The sequence below is a fragment of the Vipera ursinii genome (assembly GCF_947247035.1).
Source record: "Vipera ursinii genome assembly, chromosome: 1".
Lineage (NCBI taxonomy): Eukaryota > Metazoa > Chordata > Lepidosauria > Squamata > Viperidae > Vipera > Vipera ursinii.
Genome location: NC_139512.1, coordinates 343,649,704 through 343,674,956, shown reverse-complemented (window position 1 = coordinate 343,674,956; position 25,253 = coordinate 343,649,704). Strand labels below are relative to the sequence as shown.

The 25,253-nt window shown below is 42.4% G+C and overlaps 2 protein-coding genes and 1 long non-coding RNA gene across 10 annotated transcripts in view; 1 reads left to right on the top strand and 2 right to left on the bottom strand.

Moving 5' to 3' along the window:
- LAT2 (linker for activation of T cells family member 2) overlaps window positions 1-12,165 on the bottom strand; it is a 22,731-nt gene extending 10,566 nt beyond the window's left edge. For 3 of the 8 annotated variants that reach the window (XR_014492425.1, XR_014492426.1, XM_083361889.1), the window contains exons 1-6: window positions 10,660-12,165; window positions 6,668-6,780; window positions 5,520-5,562; window positions 3,203-3,243; window positions 2,217-2,271; window positions 599-633 (exon numbers count right to left, since the gene is read on the bottom strand). Coding sequence is in view for 5 of the 8 variants with exons in the window: in XM_083361889.1 (XP_083218015.1) it covers window positions 599-633; window positions 2,217-2,271; window positions 3,203-3,243; window positions 5,520-5,562; window positions 6,668-6,755 (262 nt within the window). In the remaining 3 variants the exon portion in view is untranslated. Of the gene's footprint in view, window positions 1-598; window positions 634-2,216; window positions 2,272-3,202; window positions 3,244-5,519; window positions 5,563-6,667; window positions 7,663-10,659 lie in introns of those variants that run through there. The other 5 variants (XR_014492427.1, XM_083361888.1, XM_083361887.1 and 2 more) reach the window with 5 other exon arrangements.
- LOC310639935 lies at window positions 10,839-25,177 on the top strand. The gene is made up of 3 exons (XR_014492434.1): window positions 10,839-10,875; window positions 23,527-23,587; window positions 25,125-25,177. It is a non-coding gene; the product is annotated as an uncharacterized lncRNA (long non-coding RNA).
- Window positions 13,809-25,253, bottom strand: part of EIF4H (eukaryotic translation initiation factor 4H) — a 29,222-nt gene continuing 17,777 nt past the window's right edge. Inside the window, exons 4-7 of the mRNA XM_083361873.1 lie at window positions 25,154-25,253; window positions 22,074-22,139; window positions 19,150-19,299; window positions 13,809-15,824 (exon numbers count right to left, since the gene is read on the bottom strand). Coding sequence (XP_083217999.1) covers window positions 15,688-15,824; window positions 19,150-19,299; window positions 22,074-22,139; window positions 25,154-25,253 — 453 coding nt within the window. The 3' untranslated portion in view covers window positions 13,809-15,687. The remainder of the gene's footprint in view (window positions 15,825-19,149; window positions 19,300-22,073; window positions 22,140-25,153) is intronic.

Genomic DNA, 25,253 nt, shown 5'->3' with positions numbered 1-25,253 from the left:
TAACTAAAATGAAAACCAGGCAGAGCTTCAATCTCACCATCCCGGCTACCATCTTGATTTTTTTTAACCATAACTTGTAAATACCTTTGATGCTCATTCATCAGAATGCTTCTGGGTCATTTAGAAAGAAGAGAAAAAAAGAACAAAGAGGCTGTTTTTTTTTAATGGAAGGTGACTATAGCCCAGTGCTTTGTTGGAGTGCGCAGAGAAAAAAGAGAAAGGAAAGGTGTTGTTTTTTTTAAAAAAAGACAGTACAGAGGCAAGGTAGAGGGAAACAAAGGATAATAGGAAAAGCAGTGAGAGCTAGAAAAAGAACTCCAAAGTCTGTGGCTCAACCATAAGCATCTGGGACACGCCACAACGAAATAAGGTACATTATGATATTATGCAAATGATGTCAATTATGTAATTAGCATCATGTGTGATGACGGCATGATGCTTTCTCCTATTGCTTCTCCCCATCTATGGATGTCCATGGCCTCAGCAGTTCCAAATTCCTCTTTTGTAAAATAGACATCTTTCACACAAAATATAGCAATAATTCAGACCTGATCTAATCTTTGGACTTTGATCAAGAAATGATCAGAACTATACTTACCAAGGTCATTGAAGCTGGAAAGTTTTCTGCTTTTGCTAAAAAGGATAGATTTAGAAATGATTTTAAAATCTACTTCAACCCGGGTTCAGATCAAGACACGAGAAGGAAAATAAATGGATCACTCTTCAAGAGAAGGAGCCGTGGGCTAATGCCTCCTTAAGTAACACCAGCTCCCTGCATTTAGTGCAGGTTCGAGTCCCACCAGGCTCAAGGTTGACTCAGCCTTCCATCCTTCCGAGGTAGGTAAAATGAGGACCCAGATTGTTGGGGACAATTAAGCTGACTTTATAATAATGCTGCTGGGGGGGGCGAAAGCCCTAATAAGCAGGCATATGCATAGAATGAAGGCTATTGCTAAGCACATTGATTTTTGCTTTAAATTGTAAGCCGCCCTGAGTCTTTGGAGAAGGGCGGGATATAAATGGGATTTAAAAAAAAGAGAGAGAGAGAAGGAGCCCCTTCTTTCTGGTCCTACTGAATCTCAGTTGCATTCAGTACCTCTGTGAGGGCTGGAGTTTCAGTCTTGCTCATACCCAAAAAAAGGAAAATGTAGCCCAGCTGCTAGAAATACCTCTGTTTTGGCATTTTATTTCTGTCTCTGACACAGAGATGATCTCTGTGTTCTATCTCTGTTCTTTTTGTACAAAAAAGAACAAAAAGAATCACATATTTGATTGACAGTCTTTGGAAATTCACGTTCCAGCCAGGGACCTAGCAGTTATCCAAATAACATATTAAAATATAACAAAGGCCCAGCAAGGATGATTTTTTTTAAATTTTTTTGTAAATTCATAGTTGTTACAGCCAAAATATAGTTATTATAAAAATTGCTTATTTTTCTACCTAAGGCAGCCATAACCATAACAGTGACTTTGCACAATCTTTTCCATAATCTGCCTGTTTTGATGGTTACATTTCAATATTTTATTATTTTCTCCAGTTCAGTTTTCTTGATTCTGCTATCTTGGGGTATTATTAAGGTGCTGGTTCTTACCTACAGTATAAAGCCCTACATGGCCTAGGCCCGGGATATTTGCAGGACCGTCTGCTGCCAGGAACGTTTTCCCATCGGCCAGTACGCTCGCACAGAGAGGGCCTTCTCAGGGTGCCGTCAGCCAATGTCGACTGGCGACCCCCAGGGGGAGGGCCTTCTCTGTGGGAGCGCCAGCCCTGTGGAACCAACTCCCCCTTGAGCTCCGGATGGCCCCGGATCTCCGGTCCTTTCGCTGCGGCCTTAAAACTTTCCTTTTTCATCAGGCTGACCTGGACTGATGATAATGGGGTTTTTAATTATGATTTTAAATGTTTTTATTGGTTTTAGTGGGACTTTGACACAATTTAATATTTGTATTCATTTGTATTTTATTGTTGTTAGCCACCCTGAGTCCTTCAGGAGATAGGGCGGCATACAAGTCTCATTATAAATAAATAAATAAATAAATAAATTATTTGCTAACTACTCTGGATATTTAACAAAGACGTAGGGCCCCCATCTCCCCAAAAATCATGCCCCCTCTCCCCAAATTTGAACCCTACAATTATATTGGATTAACTGTAGAATATTTGACTTCTGTAATTTGATGGCACCGAAGTATTCTATGGCCACTGAGCAATCTACCTTTGTTTTGGCGTATGGCACGTCCCTTTCATTTGTGGCTGTCTTGACACTGAACCTGAGAAAAGAAATAATTTGTAAATATATTTAGAGGAAGGAGATTTCAAATTCCAACTGTTCAGCTTCTGATACAACAGAAACGAGGCAAATTACAATCTAAAAAGGTTGCTTCACTTAAGTGCAGTTCTGATGCTCTTTGCTTATCAGTCTGGGTAAATGCTTGATGCAAGCAGATTCATTTTTGTTACAGGTACAGATTTTCCTTCCTTCCACCAAGCTCCAGTTTGCATGGCCTGTGTCTTTCTTAGTCTCTGGCTTAATCCAACAAATCCTAATACAGAGATCAGGGATCAAAAGCTCACAGAATTCCAGCCTGGTTCTTCCTGCTTGTTATTGGTCCCTCCGATCACTGTTTTACCCCAGCCCTCACTGTTATTGAGGCCTTTGAACTATGGTGCTGGAGAAGACTCCTACGAGTCCCTTGGACTGCAAGGCGATCAAACCGGTCAGTCCTAGAGGAGATCAACCCTGACTGCTCTTTAGAAGGTCAGATCCTGAAGTTGAAACTCAAATACTTTGGCTACCTTATGAGAAGGAAGGACTCACTGGAGAAGAGCCTAATGCTGGGAAAGATTGAGGGCAAGAGAAGAAAGGGACGACAGAGAATGAGGTGGCTGAATGGAGTCACTGAAGCAGTAGGCGTGAGCCTAAATGGACTCCAGAAGATGGTAGAGGACAGGAAGGCCTGGAGGAACGTGGTCCCTGGGGTCGCAATGGTTCGAACATGACTTCGCAGCTAACAACAACTCACTGTTATTTCTGAACCTGGCCTCAACCGATGGCTGTGGTGTGCATTACTTTATATTCATAACTCCATTTTCTACTTGACCACAAAACCTCTGCTCTTCGCAAAACAAAATTGCAGCTGACAGAATACTTGCTCGCCTCCTCTAAGATGGGGTGAAGAGAGAGGACGAATAGACACTTACTTAAATAGGGACGTTCATCACAATCCTGCTGGTCTTCACATCTGGAAAAAAATCAGGGAAAATACTGTTAGCATCCAGGAGTCAAAAGAAGAATATGTTAATAAACAATGATTTTTAGCAATCCTATTTTTGGGCGGTTGTGCCTATAAAGAAATACCCAGGTTATAAAGAGAAACTGGGAGGACAACATCCCACTGAATCATGAGGATCTGATACTTCCTAGCAGTGAACTGAGCATTTATTGTCTCTTACAGGTAGACCTTGTTTAGCAACTGCCTCAGTTAGCAACCGTTCACCATTCCAAGGTTTCTCATGCCCCCAAAATTAGTTTATCATTTCATGGCTAAGACAAACTGAAGAGGGATTATCTTACAGTACAGCAGAAATGCCAAGGAAGATTCTTTCTGTCCAAAACATGCCATGGGAACGATTAGTTAGTAAACAGAAATGGTAAAAAAATAATAATAATTGTGGTTTTCAATGCACTCAAGGGCTGTTGATGTTTACCATTTATGTTTTCCAGTGGAGGAATCCCAGATTGGAGCCAATTCTTCAGATCAGGTTGCCAACCAAGCTTGGTCAAGGTTTAAGGACTGTAACATGAAAACTCCAGGGGCAATTGATGTTACAGGAAGGATAGATTAAAAAGACTAACGTGACAGGATAACTGAGTGCATTTGGGCTGGGTCTACGGCAACTTGCCACGTCCAATCCACTGTGGGACGACTCGCCAGAGGACAAGAGTTACACTAATATCAAAGAAACAGTGAAATTGAATCATTAAAGAAAGGATGCCAAAGAAGAGACAATGAAATGTGAAAGACAAACATTAAAATATTTTTAAATTATTTTAAATTGAATTGTTCCACAATGAGTTCTCCTGTGGCAAGTTGACTGTGGTGAGTTGGCTGCGGCAAGTTGTCCCATTCCATTTGGGGCAGACCACTCCTCTTTTCCACACTCTCTTTTTCCCTTCGCTCCTCGCTTGAGTGTTTGAAGTTAGGTTGAGGTGCTATAAGCTCCTATAGTCATACTGTGGCTCTCCATGGTTTTAGACAGCCTTTCTAATCTTCCAACTGTAGTCGTAAAATTTGACCTCCTGCACTAGGGTCAGGCACTACCCACAAGAGATTTGGAACAATGGAGTTCCTAAGAGCTCTCTGAGATTAGTTGTTTGCATGCAGACATTTCATTACCCAACTAAATAACTTTGTCAGTGTGTGTGGGGGGTTTGTTGCCTGTAGTTTGCCCCGCCAGTTTTGGTGAGGGTGTGTGTGGGAATGGCCAGAATTTGGTCTCCCAAGAATTTGGTTTTTCACCTTTCAGCCTTTCCGTTCTTCCCTAGTTGGGCCTCTCTGTAGTTTCAGTGCAGAGCACACTCTCCTGGCTGGGAGGGGGGCCTGGCATGTGGGAGGTTTGGGAAACGCTATGATAAAGACTTCACATACATCTTATGCTACCTTGTTTTTGTGTGATCTCATAGGCACCTGAGTATCCAATTATTTCTGTGTATCCTATTTGGTATGAGACTGATGTAGTTTTTTGTAAGATTGGAGGTGAATAAAAGTTCAGCGGGCAGTGCTCGGGGGAGTTCTTTTTCTGGAGATGAGGCTGCCTGGCTGGTTCAAAGCTCTCTATCGACTCAGGTCTGAATTCTTTTTCCTTCGCCTGAATTCCTGTCCCTACATCTGAATTTCTTTCCCCTTCAGGTGTGCTTCCTCCTTGGTGGTTCATTGACTAAAGTCTTGTTTTCTGTCTGATTGTTTGTCTGATTTTGATCGCTGCTTATCTGCTTAAGAAGAGATTGGACAAGCATTTGTCTGAAATGCTACAGGGTTTCCTACTTGAGCAGGGGATTAGACTAGAAGACCTCCAAGGTCCCTTCCAACTCTACTATTATGTTATCTGAATGTTGGTTGCTGAAGGAGATGTGTTCTAGTCTTTTTGTTTCCAAGGTTTTTTTAAATTTTCTCTCAAATGGTGTGTAAATGTGATTTATTTCTGCGTCTACTAATAGCTGATTTGTCTGAATGCCAAACTTCCAGGAATTCTCTAGTATATTTGGATCTGGCAAAGTCTAAATTGCTAATAGTTTCCAAGCTGAACCTCTGATTGAATCTGACCATGTGTTGTGAGAGGAAGGATTTATTGTGATGTCTTCTGATATCTAGTTGGTGTTCATGGATACACTTTGTACTGGTAGCTTTGTACTGATCCCTCAAAGCGTTGAGCATCCCCATAACTAACTGCTTTGAGATTTAGCTCATTCCATTGGGACTGTAATACAGGAAAGACAGTAGAAATGATCCCTACTTACTGAGTTCTTTGACTGTGCACATTTGCCTTCTCCTCTTTACTCCCTGAAGATGGAGAAGAAACAAAAACATGGGAGAGTTTTGAGAACTAAAACGTAGTTATAAGAAGGAAAGGAACAATTACCACTAAAGAAATAATAGGGGGAGATGAAAAGGGAAAACCAATTCAGTCAAGTATATTTGCAGAGTTGGGAACTGGAGAAGATCATCGTACCATTTTACAGATGGGCAATACGTTGCTTTAATATCCATGTTTTTATAACACGGCTTAGTGAACTTATGCACAGAAATTTGAATTCTTCTCCACTGCTTTGTCTGTGTAAGAGATAATTGTGATTTGTTGTTGTTAGCTGCAAAGTCGTGTCCAACCCATTGCAACCCCATGGACAATGTTCCTCCAGGCCTTTCTGTCCTCTACCATCTTCTGGAGTCCATTTAAGTTCATGCCTACTGCTTCAGTGACTCCATCCAGCCACCTCATTCTCTGTCGTCCCATTCTTCTCTTGCCCTCAATCTTTCCCAGCATTAGACTCTTCTCCAGTGAGTCCTTCATTCTCATTACGTGACCAAAGTATTTGAGTTTCAATTTCAGGATCTGGCCTTCTAAAGAGCAGTCAGGGTTGATCTCCTCTAGGACTGACAGGTTTGAATGCCTTGCAGTCCAACGCCTTGTGATTTGTACTATGTATTAAAGATTGGTTGCAATTTATTATTTCTATGAACAAATATATGTAAGGCAGGGGTTAAGAAGCTAGGCTTGTCAGCTGGAAAGCCAGCAGCCCACATTCAAGATCCGAGCTCCACATGACAGGGTGAGCTCCTGTCCTCGCCTCAGCCTCCTGCCAACCTAGCAGCTCAAAAGCATGCAAATGCAAGTAGATAAATAGATATCACTACAATGGGAAGATAACAGCGCTCCGTGACATACTGTTGGCCACATGACTGAAGAAATGTCCTCAGACAATGCTGGCTCAATGGTCTTGAAACAGAGATGAGCACTGCCCCCTATAGTAGGCAACTAGTGGAGTGAAATCCACAGGGATTCCTTTACCTTACCTTTATCAACAAATATATGGCGTTTCAGCCACAGAATTATGTCTAATCTGTGTTTCAGATCTCAGCTAATCAAAGTAAGGGATTAAGACCTTACCAGTTTGTTGACATTTCATACACATGCTGATAAGGGCCCCGAGAATCATCAAGGAGAAGGCACCCCAAATCAGTTCCACTTGGCCCATAGTTGGATCTTAGTGTAGTTCCAGCCTTAAAAAGAAAAAAAAGCAACATAGGTGAGACAAGGAAAGTGAGGAACACAATCTTCAATAGTACAAGAGCCTTAATTCAAAAACTGGGGAAGAATCAATTGAAATGGTGAGCAGGTAACTCTAACTTTTGGTTTATATGTTTATAACTAGATTTATATCTTGTCTTTCCTCTGGAGCTCAGCAGATAATACATAGAATATCCTTCTCCCAGGTTCCATCCAGATGTAATTCAAGATGCTAAAGTGAACTGATGGACTGAATTGAATGCATTCAGATTGATTGATGACGCTCCAAATTGTTTAGGAAATCCATCTTCCGACTTACCCTGGCTATAATTATTTAATTTGGTGCAGAATAAGCTGCTAAAACAGGGTTTTTACATTTGTTTATCGATTCTCAAGTTTCCTACCTAAAAGCCCTTCAAATATTTGGGATGAATCCCCAGAATTCTTAGTTATCGCCAGATGGGATGGAGAAAATTAAGAGGGTGCCCAGGTTGATCTAGTCTGATATTATTGACACTGATTGACAGCACCTTCAGAGGTTTTCAGCCGTATTTAGATATGGAAACCTCTGCAGTCAAAGCATATGCTTTACAAATTATCTATGGCTTCTGCCCACCAGCTCAAGAGGAACAAAGGGAGTCAGAAACAAAGAATCATACCCAGTGAGGAAAAAAATCTAGGGGACTTTTGCTATGACAGTTTTGATCTGGAAATTGTGCATCTCATGATCAGGGAGGGCAACCAGAAACCCTTCCCACTGTAAGTAAAGACAGACAGCCCAGCCCTTGTGTTGTTGTTGTTGTTTTTTTGTGTGTGGGGGGAACTGCAGACATTTGTCCAGGTAGTTGCCAGGAGTCAACAATGACTCAAAGGAAACCTACCCCCCCTAAATTTCCAGGGCCCATCCAAATTAAAAGTTCAGTATTTAAATTATGATCAGATTGATCAATTTTTTCTCTTGCAAGACAGTTTAAGAAAGCAGTTAAACATAAGCTTAGGAATTATTTGAAAGTTTGGGAATTTTCTCACAATCCTCTCTTTACAGTACTGCATTATGGATTATAGAGCCATGGTGGTGCAGTGGTTAGAATGCAGTATTGCAGGATAATTTTGCTGACTGCCGACTGCCGGCAGTTCGATTCTCACCGGCTTAAGGTTGACTCAACCTTCCATCCTTCCGAGGTCAGTAAGGCCTCATTGTTGGGGGCAATATTAGAGGGGCTGTAAAGCACTATGAAGAGGTCTATAAGTCTAAGTGCTATTTCAAGGGAGAGAAAGGAATGGAGAAAAAAATATTTCAGTATAGGATAAAGTGAGAAGATGCTGTTGATTAACTAAGCCATGATTGTTGATGTATTCAATTATTTGCATGTAAAAGATCCAGGTGTAGCATCATGTTTGAACCTGGGAAACCATGATTTCTAGTTCTGTCCTAGGTATGAAGCCCTCTGGATGACTTTGGACCGGTCACATCTCTTGGCCCTTGGAAGAAGGAAGCAAGGACAAAGGGCAAGGGAGCTTTCTCTGCCATTGACCCCGTCTTATATACAACACGTTGCCCTCAGAAATGAGGTTGGCCTTCCAGAAGAGCATGAAGACCTGGCTTCACACAGGAAAGGGCATCCATGAATGATATGCAACCTTGGGGATGGTTGGTAGATTGAGGGCGCTCTTTCTGCATTTTGAACTCTGTTTTTGAACTATTTTTTGTATGTATTTATGGTTATCTGTAAATTGCCCAGAGTCAATTAGTGAGATGGGCAATGTATAAATCCAAAGTCCTGCCAAGGCATTCTCCAGACAAATCTTCAGGAGTCAATAGTGACTCAAAGATGCATGCACACACAAATTCTATGCAGTGACTACCACCAAGACCATGTACCAATTCTGTTTTGCTGCTCTAGTGTTTTCAGTTTCACAAATTATCCGAAAAAAGGGTAATAATTGTTATTTCTTAGGAACCAGAATTGTAACCCAATTTTTGTTCTAGATCCCCAAAATAATAATACTGGCCCTTAATGTGAATGGTAGAGATGTCTGGGAAGGGGAGATGTTTTTGACATCCTGCCGGCAAGTGGTTTTTAACTGAAGTGCAGGAGATCCCATCTACGTCTCCACTAACTAACGAACAACAGTTTTTGATGGACCAGGACTTTTTACATTAAATTCACGTACTTTATTGGAAAAAAATAGCATAAAGCCTGGGGTGGGTGGGTGTCTGCAGGCATATGTGTATCTATATATATATCCCAAAATATTACACCTCTGATTTAATATTTTCCAATAAATGAAGCCACTACCAGCTATCAAGAATTGCTCATCATGGCTATAAAAAAAAGAATAAAGTAAGAAGGCTGAGAAATAACAGCACGACAATTTTTCACTGCTAAAGGAGCCATACTTTTTTATTTTTTTATTTTGGGTGATTAAGAGCTAGGAAGAAGCGACAGCACTATGATAGCCATAAGTGGAGCACATACCAATTATTTGATGGCAAGCAAGCGGGCCTAGCAGACCTTCTATGTAAAGTTTAAAACAAGAGATCAGCAAGAAGTCCCAGCATCCATTTTTGACAATTTCTTACTTATAGAATTACAATCCAGATACAGAAAGACCCGACATGTTGGTCTACTCCAGAAAAACAGATCTCTTCAAAAAAGGGCACACAGCTATGACTGCTAATTCTCCTACAGCCACCAACCCTGTCTGTTGCTCATTAAAATAGCTTTTTAAAAGTGTGTTTTTCACACAGTTGGTGTCTGCTGACTGCAAAACTAATGAGGCAGTCAGTGGAAACAGAAGGCAACTCACCCAAAAGTTGAAAAAAAGGATATAATAGTGAGGAAAAATTTCATTCCCAGTGTGACAGGTCAGTTGTTCCTAATGGAAATACTGTTATATATGGCAGAGTTACAAAACTTCTTAGAATATGTGGCACCTTGCAATTGGGGAGTTTGTGGATTAAAACAAAAGGCAAATGAGATTTTATCCACACTAATTTGCATCGCTGTGCACTGTTATGGACTATTTGTTTATAAAGAAGTTTGGTTTTCAAAGGAGCAACCCAGACAGAACGCAGAATTGCAACCGTTCAGGGAAATAACTTACGAGAAAGTGCACAAGCATAAAATAAATACCCCAATGCATGTGTGCATTTGACAGGTTCATCTGAGGGTTACAACCCAGAGAGATCTTGCTTTCAGCTCAAGCCTAGTTGCCTACTCCTTCATTACACATTGTAAGAAAGCTGAGTTAGTCTATGGTAGCCAAGAATCAGGAGTGGGGTAGCTTTTCAGATTAACAAGTTATTAAAAGGAATTAAGGTTTTGTGAGCTACTGCTCACTTCATCAGATGCCTAAAATGTGAACAGCTGTTATCAGACCCCTTGAGTATTCACAAGGTTCTCGCGCTTGATTTTTTTACTTAAAATATTTTTAACACGAGAAACAGAGAGCATACTGAAAAACAAGGAATGGCCTCTACCATTTAAAAATGAAAATGCAAATAAGCAGATTGCAGGTTATCACTTTTAAGAAATTTGCACATCTGCTTAGAAAAACAAAACTAAGAAAAGGTTATCAAAGACATCCTGGAACAGCTGGACCATGTTTAATTAAAATGAAAACATAGGTTTTACAGGCGTTCCAAACTGTTATTTAAATCTATACCAAGCATCTTGACATTTTCTGAAGTTTTTTGTTATGTCTGTAATTTGGGGACCTACTTTTGTTCCCTGTTCAATTTTTACAAAGGAAAAAAGAGTGACCTAGAGGGAAACTGAACCAAGTTACAGTCTGTCAGAAAAAAGGTAGGCTGGCATAAAATCCAGAAGGCAAAAATGGAGGGTCAACAGAAGCTTGTAATACCATACCTTGTAAAGTTTAGGTTTCCTAAGATGCAGAAGTTGCTGATCCTTTACTCTCTGGTCATTTTCTTACTCAGCGTGTCAGAGTCAAAGCTGTATGTGGCTACTTGCTCTCCGCAACAGCGAGCTGGCCTCTAGCTTCCTGTTACATGTGACTCACTCAACCCAACATCTGCGGTTCCAGTTTGGACGAAAGTTTTCTCATGAACCACAAGGCACAGGGTAACGAAACTGGAACATGAACTTGTCTCGACCACTTTTCACACAGACTGGGTAGCTTAGCCCAAGTGATTGGGGAAACATTAACTTAGTGTGTTAATAAACGTAATGCGCAACTATTGTGGGTCCATCAAGCTTCTAAAAGAAGGGCTGAGTCAAAAGGTTCTTCAAGATTTAGGACTTTTGGGGGCGGGGGTGGGATTTTCAACAAATTCAACTTTCAGGAAAAATACACCCAAACACACACGTTAATAAAATGGATTTTCCAAAAACATTATGGAAAATAAGAGGGAGAATGGTTAATTTTTGCTGCAAAACAATGCACCACGGCATCAAAGCCAAAAACAAAGTGTCATAGACCTGAGGATGCCATAAAGAACAAAATAAGTGACCATAACTAGCTGCAACAGATCATGTCACTGACTCACGAACCACATTTTGTGGTAGACTGAGATCCTATCTCTATCTCCGTTCTGTATCTAATCTGGGAACTTTATTACAAGATCTCATGTCGCTCAGGGCCCTCAGGGAAGTGCACATTTCATCCATCTGCATATTATTTATTTAGCATATGATGAGGACATGACAGAATAAATATATACATAAGGAAGCCACCCGTGTCCATAGCATCCCTTAAGTTACGTGTGTTCCCTGGGCGGGTGCTAAATGGGTGAAAGAGATCAGATGCAGCCACACTGCCCTTCTGGGCTTCTTGCCATCTTTCAGTAATGCCCCGTTATATTCTACGTCAGATAAACTGCCAATCTGCAAATAAGATACATGAACAGAAATTGGACATCAGCAAAGGTTAATATTTTTTTAAAAAAAATGAATAGGAGATTTTTTCAGTTCTCCAAGAGATGCCGCCACTGACAATCTTCGAGAAAATCAGAGACCAATTTCCACACTAGACTTAAAATTTCTCACAAAAATACCGAAAACCAAGACTTTTAGGATACTAGATGTTTGGTGCAAGAATGCATACTTAATCTCTGCTTTATGGACACTATGAATCATTCACGTGCTCACCTCTCCTTCCTTTTCATCCATTTTTCTCTTTACCCAGAATATATTCCAGCTACCCATGGTCCACACCTTACACTGCAATTTTCTTTTTCAAGCAATATGACACAATTTGTTTATCTTATAGAAGGCGGCAAAATATTTAAAAATATATATCTTAGGAACTGCCCCATACTGAATTTATCTACTGGATAATGGTGTCTCTCCTGCCCAAATCTGTTCAACCATCCCACAACCATCCACATCTGTTTAGATTATCCCTCTGCCTTGGATGAAATAGAAATCTTGGAGTGTTTTCTTGAAAAGTCCAGATTTTACAAAGAATTGTGTTCCCTATTAATCCAACCCTTAACAGGTAGGATGGCTGGCTGCCGTTCTGACCAGTGGTGCTTGAGACTTCTTCCTGAAAGAGATGACTTATAGAGATATCAATACATGTGTAAGCCTGACCATTAGGCACTGGTACGTTCAGAATTGACAACCGAACTACGTTGCTCATTACAAGACTTTTGCATTTTTTGGTTTGCCCTTTCATATTGCATTTGGTTGAACCTTTCACAATCTCGTTTTGCAGTACAATAATTTGTTGTTGTTTTCAGAACTGGGGGCATGCAGGTAGCCTTTGACTTACAACAGTTCATTTAATGAACTGCTCTGCTCTAAATGGCTCTGAAAAAAGGGACTTATGGCTATTTTTCACACTTACAACCATTGCAGCATTCCTATGGTCACGTGATCAGAATTCAGACACTTTTAACAACTGTTCATATTTATGACGATTGTGGTGTCCCAGAGTCACGTGACCCACCCTGTGTCCTTCTGACAAGCAAAACCAATGGGGAAGCCAGATTCACTGAACAACTGCAGTGATTCACTTAACAATTCTGGAAAGGTTGTAAAATGGGGCAAAACTCACTTAACAAATGCCTCACTTAGCAACAGAAATTTTGGACTCAATAGTGCTTGTAAGTAGAGCACTACCTGTATATGGTGGAATCCATACAAGATACAGCCATCAAATTGATAGGATCCAAACAATTGCCCTGAAAATTTATACCAAGGAAAAAACAAAACATAAATAAAACATAATCCTGTTCTCTCTTTTGAACAGATTTTACTTTAAAATCTTGTATTAGTCTCATAATAAAAATTATTTGCTCCTTTCCCAGTGTATCAGGGTCTCCCTATACTCCCATATAACACCTCTGCTCCGCAAGCTGCATTGGCTTCAAGTTGCCCGCCGGGTGAGATTCAAGGTGCTGGTGATGACCTATAAAGTCCTAAATGGCATGCGTCCGGATTATTTACGGGAGCACCTTCTGCCGGCGTTAACTTCCCATCGTCCTGTGCGCTCGCACAGAGAGGGCCTCCTCAGGGTGCCGTCGGCTAAGGAATGCCGACTGGCAGCCCCCAGGGGGAGAGCATTCTCTGTGGGCGCGCCTGCCCTCTGGAACCAGCTCCCTGTTGAGCTCCGGACGGCTCCTGACCTTCGCTCGTTTCACCGCGACCTGAAAACATGGTTATTTGAGCTTGCCGGCCTGGACTGAGGGATTGGAATTTTAAATTTTTAGAATGTGATTTATTTGTTGGGGCTAATTTAATTTAATTTATTTTTAACTTTGTATATTGTGTTTTAACTGCCCTGTACACCGCCCCGAGTCCTTCGGGAGAAGGGCGGTATATAAATCCAATAAAATAAATAAATAAATATAGAAGATACACATGTAGAGACTGCAGGAGTGAACACTTCACAAAAATACCTTGAGTTCAGAAGCCAGCAAAAGAACTCCTGGCATCCTTATGCAACTCTCCAAAGCGCTCCACATTACCCCAGTCTAAAAACTGGAAAAAAAATTGCTAGCTCTTATGTCCCCAAATTGCCAACAAGCGTCAACACAGAACAGCCTTGAATATTACTTAATGTTTTCTTTATTTAAAAGATCATTCACAAAATACAATATCCATAAATTTACTTTGTCATGAAGCAGAATGTGTTAAGTGTTTGGAAATTTTTCTTTACACATTTAAAAATCAAATGGATCAACTGAGTGAGCCTTGCATGGAGAAATCTTGTTTTTCGCTCTTAAAATCTTGGTTCTTCCTTACTTACAGCGGAAGAGAGATTATTGGGTGAATTTTGTTTAGAACACAACCACACAGTGCATGTCTTAAAGAAAGTTTAGTGTTAAACAAATGGTTCTTATTCTCAAAAATATGCTCAGATTACAAGGTGGTCAGGAAAAGAAACACTTGCTCTTTTGTAAATCATGAAGATCTTTTGCTAATCATTTCATTTTTTCAAATAAAAGCTGCTCTTGGAAGTTTGTTAATTAGTTTTGCAAATTGAAAGACCTGTTTTTAGAAATTGGACAAGATTTAGCATTTAAAAGGAGGGGAAGCCCCAGGCAAGAGAAAAGAAAGCCTCCAATGCCTGCCAGTTTCTATCCTGTTATTTGTATCAAAGCTACAAATAAGATACGTTAGCACTGAAGTCAGCCACTGCAGGTGCTCCTGTTCTGCCCAGACTGAGCCACAAATCCTACAAACTGTGCAGCTGACAAACTTTTCTTCAAGTTCAAATCATTGTTTAGTGCTTCTTTCCTTCTAGTTTACTTGCTGCATTCAGCTTTTTCCAGCAGAATTTATTCACACACAGAGACAACAAGGGGAACGAACATTTGTCAGCTACCTCAGTTTGCTAGGCTTCCGTGCTCTTAAGATGCCACTGAAACGGTATAATGTAGTGCTCTCCCCTCTGCTTATTGGAAGAGCTGAACAGGAAAAGCAAAACATACCGAAAGGATCAAAATGCTGGCATGGCGGAATTAAAACACCACTTCATTCAAAACAAAGCGCCTCCAACCACCCAAAAAGGGGAGGGGGAAAAAAACACCACCTTTATTTAAGAAATTAGTCAGAAAGCCATTAGCAATTCTGTGGGGAAAAAAATGGAGAATACGTTGGAAGAAAGTCCTGGGTCCTTAAGAGTTGGCACAAATGTCAACAGCACCAACCTCTAAGCACTAGTGGGAATGACAAAAGGCCAAGCCAAGAGTGCATCAAACTGCATTTTTCACGCCAGAATCAGATGCGGACACATAACTTCTGCTCCAGGCAGAGCCCTGCGCAGTGCCGGTGGGGCCGAGGGCAGACGGCATCTTTTGCTCTTGCTGCAGTTTACATTTTAAACTATCCCGGGGAAAAACTGATTTTGGATCTATTCCAAAGCGTCCAGTGGCTTAACTGTGTCGCAGGAGCTTTTTTTTGGGGGGGGGGGCAATGTTTTCACTTGGGCAGGACATGCTGTGGACAGAGAAGCACTGCGGAAGGCAGAGGGGAAACGAGGCAAGCAGGACCGGAGTCTGACTCTGATGTCTGGGAAGAAGAGAGAGTCAGAAAAAGAAGAAAAAGGCGAAGCAGCACCTTGGATTAAAGCCACACCTGTGGAAGTGGTGCCCTGTTGGCTGGAAGCCAGCCCTGAGCCTGGAACGAGGGAAATCTGGGGCCGGGGAACTTAAAGAGAATGCAGGCACTACATACAGCAAAGCCAAAAATGTGCTAAAAACCACTTGTTAACAGCTGACATGCATTCACAAGCTCTGGTTTGTTTTTTTGTTTTTGTTTTTCCATTTCGGTTTCAAGGAGGACAAGTGTCAGATGGTAGGAATGGTGGCTGCGGGGTGAATGTTCTGAGCTCAGTGAGACACTCTGGGCTGCCTTGCGTTTCCTCCCACCCCCACCCAGCCCCTCCCTCAATCCCGTTTCCCCCACTCTCGCCCTCTCTGAGTGCCCTCAGTCATGCTCCTTTACTACTTCCTCCCTTGGCTTGGCTCCACCAAAGATGGCAGAATTGGGATTGGCTACTTGATTGAGGGGCGTAGCGACTGTCCGGGGCTTGAGCTGAAGTCTGGGCCTCTGGGCTCTTTCCTCTGCCAAAAGAAAAAGAAAGAAGAGGAGGAGGAGATTAAGCGGAGAGGCGATACGACTATTTTCTCAACCGGAGTTACGGATGAACTACAGTCCTTATTTTTATTTTTATTTTATTTTAATCCCATTTATATCCCACCTTTCTCCGAAGACTCAGGGCGGCTTACAATTTAAGCACAAACCAATGTGCTTAGCAATAGCCTTCATTCTATGTATATGCCTGCTTATTAGGGCTTTCACACACACCCCAAGGGGCATTATTACAAAGTCAGCTTATTGCCCCCAACAATCTGGGTCCTCATTTTACCTACCTGGGAAGGATGGAAGGCTGAGTCAACCTTGAGCCTGGTGGGATGCGAACCTGCACTAATTGCAGGCAGCTGGTGTTACTTAAGGAGGCATTAGCCCACTGCTCCACCAAGGCTCCTTGTTGTGGCTATCCTGTACCTCTGGATGTGCTCTCATGCTTCATGCAACAGGGCTCAGTTTGCCTATTCCACTGCAAGTGGGATCAGGAAAACATAGCTGCCGCCCTAAAACCAAACCACTTTCCAAACTATAGCGGTATGAAAGCACAAAGTGTCATCCACAGGGGCAATCATCCATGTAATCCATCCTCCTCTCTTACGGTATCTTGCTGTCTAGCTGTTTAGATTACATCTCATCACAGTCTGGAGGACCTCTGGTTAAACAAAATTTCCCTCACTCATTATTGCTCAACAGGGCGCCCTCCAGATGTACTGGACCAATTCTCAGAACTCTTAGTCAGAATGAGAGTCCAGAGAATGATCCAGAATATTTGGAGGACTCCAGGCTGGGAAAGGCAGCATTACTTGGGTTACAACACTCTCTGAATGGCAGAGTTATATATTGGCATCACTAGAGGGCAATATTGCAGTTTCAACATGACAGATCTGTTCAGGCCCAAGACAATATGGGGAGCATCAAATTTTAGGGGAATTGACTTTTTTCTTCCCTCTATAAATCCTCAAAATGATCCCAGAATATCCCTCAATCTACTGGAATGGATCTGGGGTGCACAAAAAGTGAAACAAGGGACAGTAAAGCAATCAGAGTCACTCTGAGAGTGATATGGACAGTATCTAAAGTTGTTCAAAATCTATCTATCTATCTATCTATCTATCTATCTATCTATCTATCTATCTATCTATCTATCTATCTATCACCCATCCTCCAACTACCTTATGGCTTCTACCATGAGTTAACTATTAGAAGAGTCACATAACATGGCCCAAGGTACATAAACCTATAATGGAAACCATAAGGGGTGCTTCCCTGCCGCCTTGAAGGATGCAGTGGTGAGGCCCCTCCTTAAGAAACCTGCCTTGGATCCAGCTATTTTAAATAACTTTCATCCTGTCTCCAACCTTCGCTTTCTTGTGAAGGTCGTTGAGAGCGTGGTGGCACGGCAGCTCCCTTTGGTCCTGGAGGAAACTGAGTATCTGGATCCGTACCAATCGGGTTTCAGGCCCAAGTACAGCACGGAGACGGCATTGGTCGCGCTGGTGGATGATCTCTGGCGGGCCCGAGATAGGGGTTATTCCACTGTCCTGGTCCTATTAGACCTCTCAGCGGCTTTTGATACCATCGACCATGGTATCTTGCTGCGACGTCTTGAGGGGTTGGGAGTAGGAGGCACTGTTTTACGGTGGTTCTCCTCCTACCTCTCGGGCCGTTCGCAGACGGTGTTGGCAGGGGGGCAGAGGTCTACCCCTAGGCCCCTTAGTTGTGGGGTGCCTCAGGGGTTGGTACTCTCGCCCCTTCTGTTCAACATCTATATGAAGCCCCTGGGTGACATCATCTGTGGTTTCGGGGTGAGGTATCATCAATATGCTGATGATACCCAGTTTTTCATCTCCACCCCGAACCAACCCAGCGATGTCCTCTACGTGATGTCCCGTTGCCTGGAAGCGGTACGGATTTGGATGGGAAAGAACAGGCTCCAGCTCAACCCGGCCAAGATTGAGTGGCTTTACGTACCGGCATCTCGTTTAGTCCAAGAGGTTCCATCTTTGGTTATGGGAGGAGAGATGTTACCTCCTGTTGATAGGGCACGCAACATAGGCGTCCTCCTGGATTCACGGCTCAGTTTTGAAGATCATATAGGAGTTGTGGCCAGGGGGGCATTTGCCCAGGTTTGCCTGGTGCGCCAGTTGCGCCCCTATCTGAACTACGATGCCTTATATACAGTCACTCACGCACTCGTTACCTCCCGTATAGACTACTGCAATGCTCTCTACATGGGGCTGCCCTTGAAGACCACCCGGAGGCTCCAGCTGGTGCAGAATACGGCCGCGCGGGTAGTGATGGGAACATCCCAATACTCCCATAATACACCCCTCCTGCATGAGCTGCATTGGTTACCGGTTGTCCTCCGGGTGTGACTTAAGGTGCTGGTACTTACCTTTAAAGCCTTACATGGCCTAGGCCCGGGATATCTGCAGGACCGCCTGCTGCCGGGAACGACTTCCCATTGCCCAGTGCGCTCACACAGAGAGGGCCTCCTCAGGGTGCCGTCGGCTAGACAATGTCGGCTGGTGACCCCCAGGGGGAGGGCCTTCTCTGTGGGAGCGCCAGCCCTGTGGAACCAACTTCCCCTTGAGCTTCGGACGGCCCCGGATCTCGAGTCCTTTCACCGCGGCCTTAAAACATTCCTTTTCCATAGGCTGACCTGGACTGACTAATTCTTTTTAACTTTTGCATTGCTGTATTTTTGTTGTTAGCCGCCCTGAGTCCTTCGGGAGATAGGACGGCATATAAGTCCCAAAAATAAATAAATAAATAAATAATAAATAAATAAATAAGCAAGCCTCATAATATCTTTTCTGACTAACACCTTTTATTAAAAGGCATAATTTTATAGCTTCACCTCATTAGATATCTGGCCGAACATACATCAAAAGGCCTCAGGCAATGTCAGAAAATTTTCCCCAGCTCGTGACTTTTCGCTATCAAAGATAGCGGTTATCCTCCTGTAATATCTAAAAACTGTAATTGAAGTTGGAAGTGGGTCTCATATTTGGCTTCCTTTTGAGTACTCAAAATGGAGTGCATGCACAGTCCTGTACTGTACTACAGCACCTAAGTAATGTAAGTTACAAAATTGGGCTGAGAATAGCTATTTCATTTTGCCACAATACAGGGCAAGAGCAAGAAACCTGTGTGGTGCTCCAGATATTGTGCTATAAAACCCAGCATCTGGCACCACTAGCCACATTGCCTGGGGTGTTACAATCTATAGCTCAGCAATATCTGAACAACTGCTGGTTCTTTACCTGGGACAGGGGAGAAAGGAAGACAGCCTACCTTCTGTTGGCTCTCTGAAATCCATAGAAGACCCACGCATTGGTGGACCATCCCTGAAACGACCTGTGCCCCCCATGGGTGGGCCACCTCCTCGTCGGTCTCCAGGACGCGTTCTACCTCTGCCTCCTAGGAAGTCATCATCTCTGAAACCTATCAAAGACAATATAGCATCTAGTATCAGCTCTATTGATATCTTTGCCCCAGGGAAAACTTTGCTCATGAAGGATTTTTCCAGGCCATCCAAACATCCTGAAGAGCAGCATTCTAAAAGTCAGCTACTTTTTAACTTCCTAAGATACAGACATTTGTTAACAACCCACCTGAAAGAGAGAGTGAACCAAGGCCTATATAAATTTCTATCAGTTCGATGAGGGGATGTCCACAATACAAGCAGAGTATGAACATCTTCCCCCCCCCCCAATTCTTCCACTTCTGGCAGCTCCTCCATTATTTGTTCTATAAGATCCCATCACTGCTTATCTTTTGCTGTGCGAGATGCGGCTTTTCTGGCATCAGGACCATTGTACAATAAGATGTATTAGATGTTGTTGATGTATTAGTATTGCTATTTTTCTTAGGTGTACCATACAATTTTATTACTAGTTTTGCTTTTATGATTATCAGTACTGATCCGCTAAATTTCCTGATAAAAGAAAGGACGTGCTTAGAATATAGATGTTGTGAGGTTGAATATAGCAAGGGGAGCAGAAGTCCACGCTTTGCACCTGCAATACAAATTGAAGATTATTATTTCTGACTGCAACAATCGAACTAGGATTCCCCCCTTTTGATAAATTTCAAGGATGAAAGCTTCCTTTCTGGTAACAATCCATCTCTTGGTGCCATTTCGTTATATGCATTTTTAACTGAAGAAATGTCCAGTGAACTACTAGTGGCCAGCCCTTATTCTAGCTAAATCTTATTTTGGATGCAAGGGTAACCAGCAATACACTGATGACATTGAAAATCTCAATCTGACTTGAAGAAGAGTTAAAATTAATATAAGTGAGGATAAAAAAAGAAAATAGATGGGGAAGGGAAAAAAAACCCAAGTTCATCAGGACTGAGAGAATGAAACATCTGAATGCACAATCTGTACAGGTCTACTTATTAGGAAATACTTTCAGCCTCTTATTGCTCTGCTGTATAGCCCATTTTCTAGATTCCTGCCACCTCTTTCACAAACATGAAAAAATTAGCATAAGAACAAGGCCTACAGCCTTAAATTCCCCATCTGTAAAATGGGAACAATTAGAGTTTGCATTATATGAAAACACTTCCTATGTTCCTTTTACATAATGATAAAGAGGATAAAGTAAAGGTAAAGGTTCCCCCACACATGCATGCTAGTCGTTTCCGACTCTAGGGGCCGGTGCTCATCTCCGTTTCAAAGCCGAAGAGCCAGCGCTTGTCCGAGGACGTCTCCATGGACATGTGGCCGGCATGACTAGACACCAAAGGAGCACGGAACGCTGTTACCTTCCCACCGGAGTGGTCCCTATTTTTCTACTTGCATTTTTACGTGCTTTCGAACTGCTAGGTTGGCAGAAGCTGGGACGAGTAACAGGCGCTCACTCTGCTACACGGCACTCGGGATTCGACCCGCCAAACTGCTGACCTTCTGATCGACAAGCTCAGCGCCCTAACCCACTGAGCTACCGCGTCCCTTGATAAAGAGGATAAAGATACACAACTCCTTCTTGAGGATGTTTCTGCTTGGTTGATGGAGCATACCCAGCTGAAGCAGTTCTGTACATCAGACCTAAATAAATGTACGATACGTGCGCCTTCCCTCCCTGTTGCCAACACGTATTGCTAGAGGAAGAAAACAGTGGTATTACCACATTTAGTTAAAATGGCAAGAACTGTATGCCACCCGGAGTCACTTGGCTGAGATGGGCAACTATAGAAATTGACTAAGTAAGTAAAGACCAGCTGGAGGAGAAGGTGAGCATGCTTTCAAAAGGGGGTGGCCAAAGAAGCTATCTTGGTGAACTTTAGGTACAGGACTGGGAACTGCTGACATTTCCTAAGGAAAGGAAGACAGATGAACTACCTGTTCTGCTAATGGTAAAATGGAATAATTTAAAGCTTTATTATCCAAATCAAGCCAGGTTCTTTCGAAAACAATTCAGGATACAAGAAACCACACTTGCATTCATCAAACCCAATGTATTCATATACTTAGCCTTCAAGGATTCCAACTCCTATATTCCTAGATCTCTGTGCCTAGCTCACGGGTTGGCAACCCGCGGCTCCCAGCCGCCCGGTGCGCGCGCATCTCTTCGAATGGGCAGTGGTGCGCGCGCACCTCTCCGAATGGAGAGTGGCACCGCCTGTTTGGAGAGGTGCGCACGCACCTCTCCGAATGGGCGGAGGTGCGCGCGCACCTCCGCGCGAACGGGCAGCGGCGCCGCTCTTTGGGAAAGCTGCTGCGGCACGTTTGCAGGCTGCCGAAAGCGACAGCTTTGCAGACGGGCCATCGCCGTCGCGCAACCGGGAACCGGTTCCATCACACATAAAAAAAATGGCAACCGCCTGCGTCTGTGCAACAAAAAAACCGTTTTGCGCATGCGCAAAACATTTTTTGCACATGCGCGTTCATGTACGCACGCACACGGCTCCCACTTTTTTTTATGTGTGATGGAACCGGTTCCCAGTGGCTCTTTTCCTTTTTCAGGTTGCCGACCCCTGGCCTAGCTATATACTCCAAATGTTTCCACAAAAGTTGAATACATACAAGAGAGATGACGGCCATATTCTTAAAAAAAATGGAAGCGATATTTTAAATCCCACCCTATTGGCCTTAACGTCTGAAGACAAAAACAGGAGGTAACAGGATCTCAAGAAAAAAAAAAGTCAGGAGGTTTGGGGAAAAAAATTCAGTAACATTTTTTTAAAAAAAGAGAGAGAAATACTGCTACCGGAACTGAAGTCATCTCTGGAATCCCATCCGCCTCCTCTCGATTCCCGCAGACTTCCGCCCATGCCTAAAAAGAAAGCCACATTGCAAGCACGGGTCAATGGGGAAGTCGGGAAGTTCTAGAAGGTTTCACATCTAACGGTCAGAAATCCCCCTTATTTTAAGTCAGCAGAATCCTTGCATTCATTTAAATCTGGCAATTGTATACTGTGGAAGAACTTGGCTAGATCAGAGGTGGAACTGATATCTGAAAATCTGGGAAAGGATAACGGTTGTCAAAGAAGGGGAAATATCCAGGCGTAATCCAAGCCACAATTAAGAAAATGTGTGTTGAGCCAGCATCCCCAGAAAAATCAAAGTTTAAAGCAAGGTTCCCTCATGTTTTGCAAGTTAAGCTGCAACAATTTACATACAATCATTCAAAACACTACATTGTGAAGATGGTTTATCAAGTCTAAGAAAGTGAGGCCTTTTTCTGCAAAACTCACAGCCAGTTAATCAGCCACTGTTGTGGTATTTTGGAGTATTAAGCCTCATGATCAATGTTACCTACTTACGTTATGGAGTATTAGCAAGTCCAAGAAATGAGCACCTTGCCAAAATAAACCCATTCCCTTCTGTTTGACAGTGCTATCAACCACAAATAGTTCAGTGCTGCACTGAATCCATGATCTCAAGAACATGGTAATGCAACTGATCACTTACTACAGACAGCTTTGGAATTCATGTTGCTGTCTCCTTTTTACTATAAGACCACAGACTTGGACACCTGTTAGAAAAGCCCAACCTTGTAGTTGTTTTCCCATCTGGCAGAACCCACACAGATTTGATTAATAGGTGGAGTCTTCTAAATTTGGAGGTGTAGGATTGCAGCTCGTTAGAACAAGGAAAGAACGGTTTGCCTAAGTAAGATCAGGATTTTCTTTTTTTATTCTTCTTAAGAGGAAAATTGAGGGGAAATTTATTTATTTATTTTCTTAAAAACCTCCCCTGGGTTAAACTATTTTAGAGTTATAACAAAATAACAGAGTTGGAAGGAACCTTGGAGGTGCTCTAGCCAACTAATCACTCAATTTATGTTTCCCACTTCACAGTGGTGTAGAGAAATGCCACCAATGTTTGGCAGTTGTGCTAGAGTTGATTCCAGGGGGCACATGCTGCTCTGGGATCTCAAGCTGCCTTGGAACAAAAGAGGCAAGGGCATTAGCAGACTATTTTGGAACAGCTTGACAATTGTTCAAGGAAGTTCAGAGGTTAATTTATTCACTCAGGAGATCATTTACCTGCTAATTTCTATTTTAGAATCTCAATATATGCCTTGTCTTCAAAAGTAATTATCCTGTATATACAACTGACACTTGTATGTACTATCTATTAGACCCAAGAAATGCTTTTGATAATCAGCACGTCTACAAGTACTATTAAACAGTAACATACTTATATTTGTTTTACAGCCAAAGCAAGCACATAAAGAGAAAGAAACATTCAATCCTCTTCTGTGAAGAGAAAATAGAGGTAAATCTACATCCAGATCTTCAAAGGGGGCGGGGGGGTTCCATAGGTTCCCAAGTTAATTTCAATAGAGAAATGAGCTTGAACAGACAGGCGAACAACCAGGCTACAATTCATAGCACTGTCCACTTCCAAGTGATTCCAAAAAGATGCTTCAGTGTACGCAGGCTGTGAATATAGCATGTCTACAACTTCATAAAGAATCTGTGTCTTTTACCAGCATGTCTGCAGTGCCTTTTTGGAACGCAAGCTGAAGCACAGCACAAACTCCAAAGAGTCACAGATCAGAAAGGGACCTCAAAAGCTACTCAGTCCAAGTCTAGACATAGGAAACTGATTGTGCCCACATATCTAGGGGATGTCTGAGCATGTACAAAAACCTACAATTTCAGGAACAGAATGTTCTGGAAAACTTGGGATATTTTTTCTTCTTCTCTGAATTTTACATCCAAATTGGCATGGACTGGAGGAAAAAGAATTTTCAGCACTTTTGGAAAGTTCTGTTACTGCAATTATAGCTTTTGCTTAAGGACCTCCAACAATCTCTAGCAATTTTTCCACTGTTCAAAATACAATGTATGTTTTTCTTTTTAACGTCTAGCTAGGATTACATTTAAAGTAACTGAAGCATATTAATTAGTATTCCAAAACAGATAGTCTTCCACTTAGTGACTATCTGAAGTTATGACAGACCTATGGGGGGGCACTTGTGACCTAGATCCAAGGTTCTGATGGACCCTCCCGTATGGTCACATAACCAAACTTAGAGCACTTGGGAACCAGTCCACACTGACTGTTTTGCAGCATTCTGCAGTCACTTGACCGTGTTTTGTAACGGTTCTGCCAAAAAAAGCGACATTTCCTTCCAGTTCTAAGCAAAACTGTGCCCATGGTGAGACCTGGCTTATGACCATGATGGGCAGGCTCCATTATGGTTGTACGCCAAGGACTATCTGAATCCATGATGACTGAGAACAAAATATTACTGATTTGACAGTGCTTTGCTATCACATTCTATAACTTGCCTCCTTTATTGCTACCGGGCTAAAGGTAACAGTGAACCTCTTAGTAATGTAATTTTAATTTAATTAATTTACACTATGTTCACTTTGCTACTTCTTTCAGTCTGCTTGGAAGTTCTTCCCTTGAAATTAGCAATAAAATATTCCTAGATTCCAGGATGTTCATCATCCTTTTAACCAGTGCTGAGGGGAAGCACTGTATTTTTTAAAAAACAACTGCTTATGTATCCAAGATTTCCATTTAAAGATATCCAATTGTCTTGTAAAGGGCAGGGATGGTTGAAATTTCATGACATTATTTTTTGTAGGGCATCCAGTTGCTAATATTTCCTTAATGGTATGAAGTTATCTGCCTGGCTCTGAGGCTGCATTTTAGATCATTGCCTGTATTCTACTAGAAGGCACTTAAATCTTCCACAAATGCCTGAAGATTGCCAGCGTGCACTGCTGACACTTAATGCTACACACAAAGACATCCCTGGTTTGGGTGGCATTAATACAGTCATTCCAATTTGCAGGGTGTAAGAACAGCCATGTAGGACGTCACCTCTGTCATCTGGACCACCACCTTTTCTGAAACCGAAGCCACCTTTGTCTTGTTTCCTGCCTTCAGCTATGTCCACTCGGATCGTCCGTTCGCCCAAAAG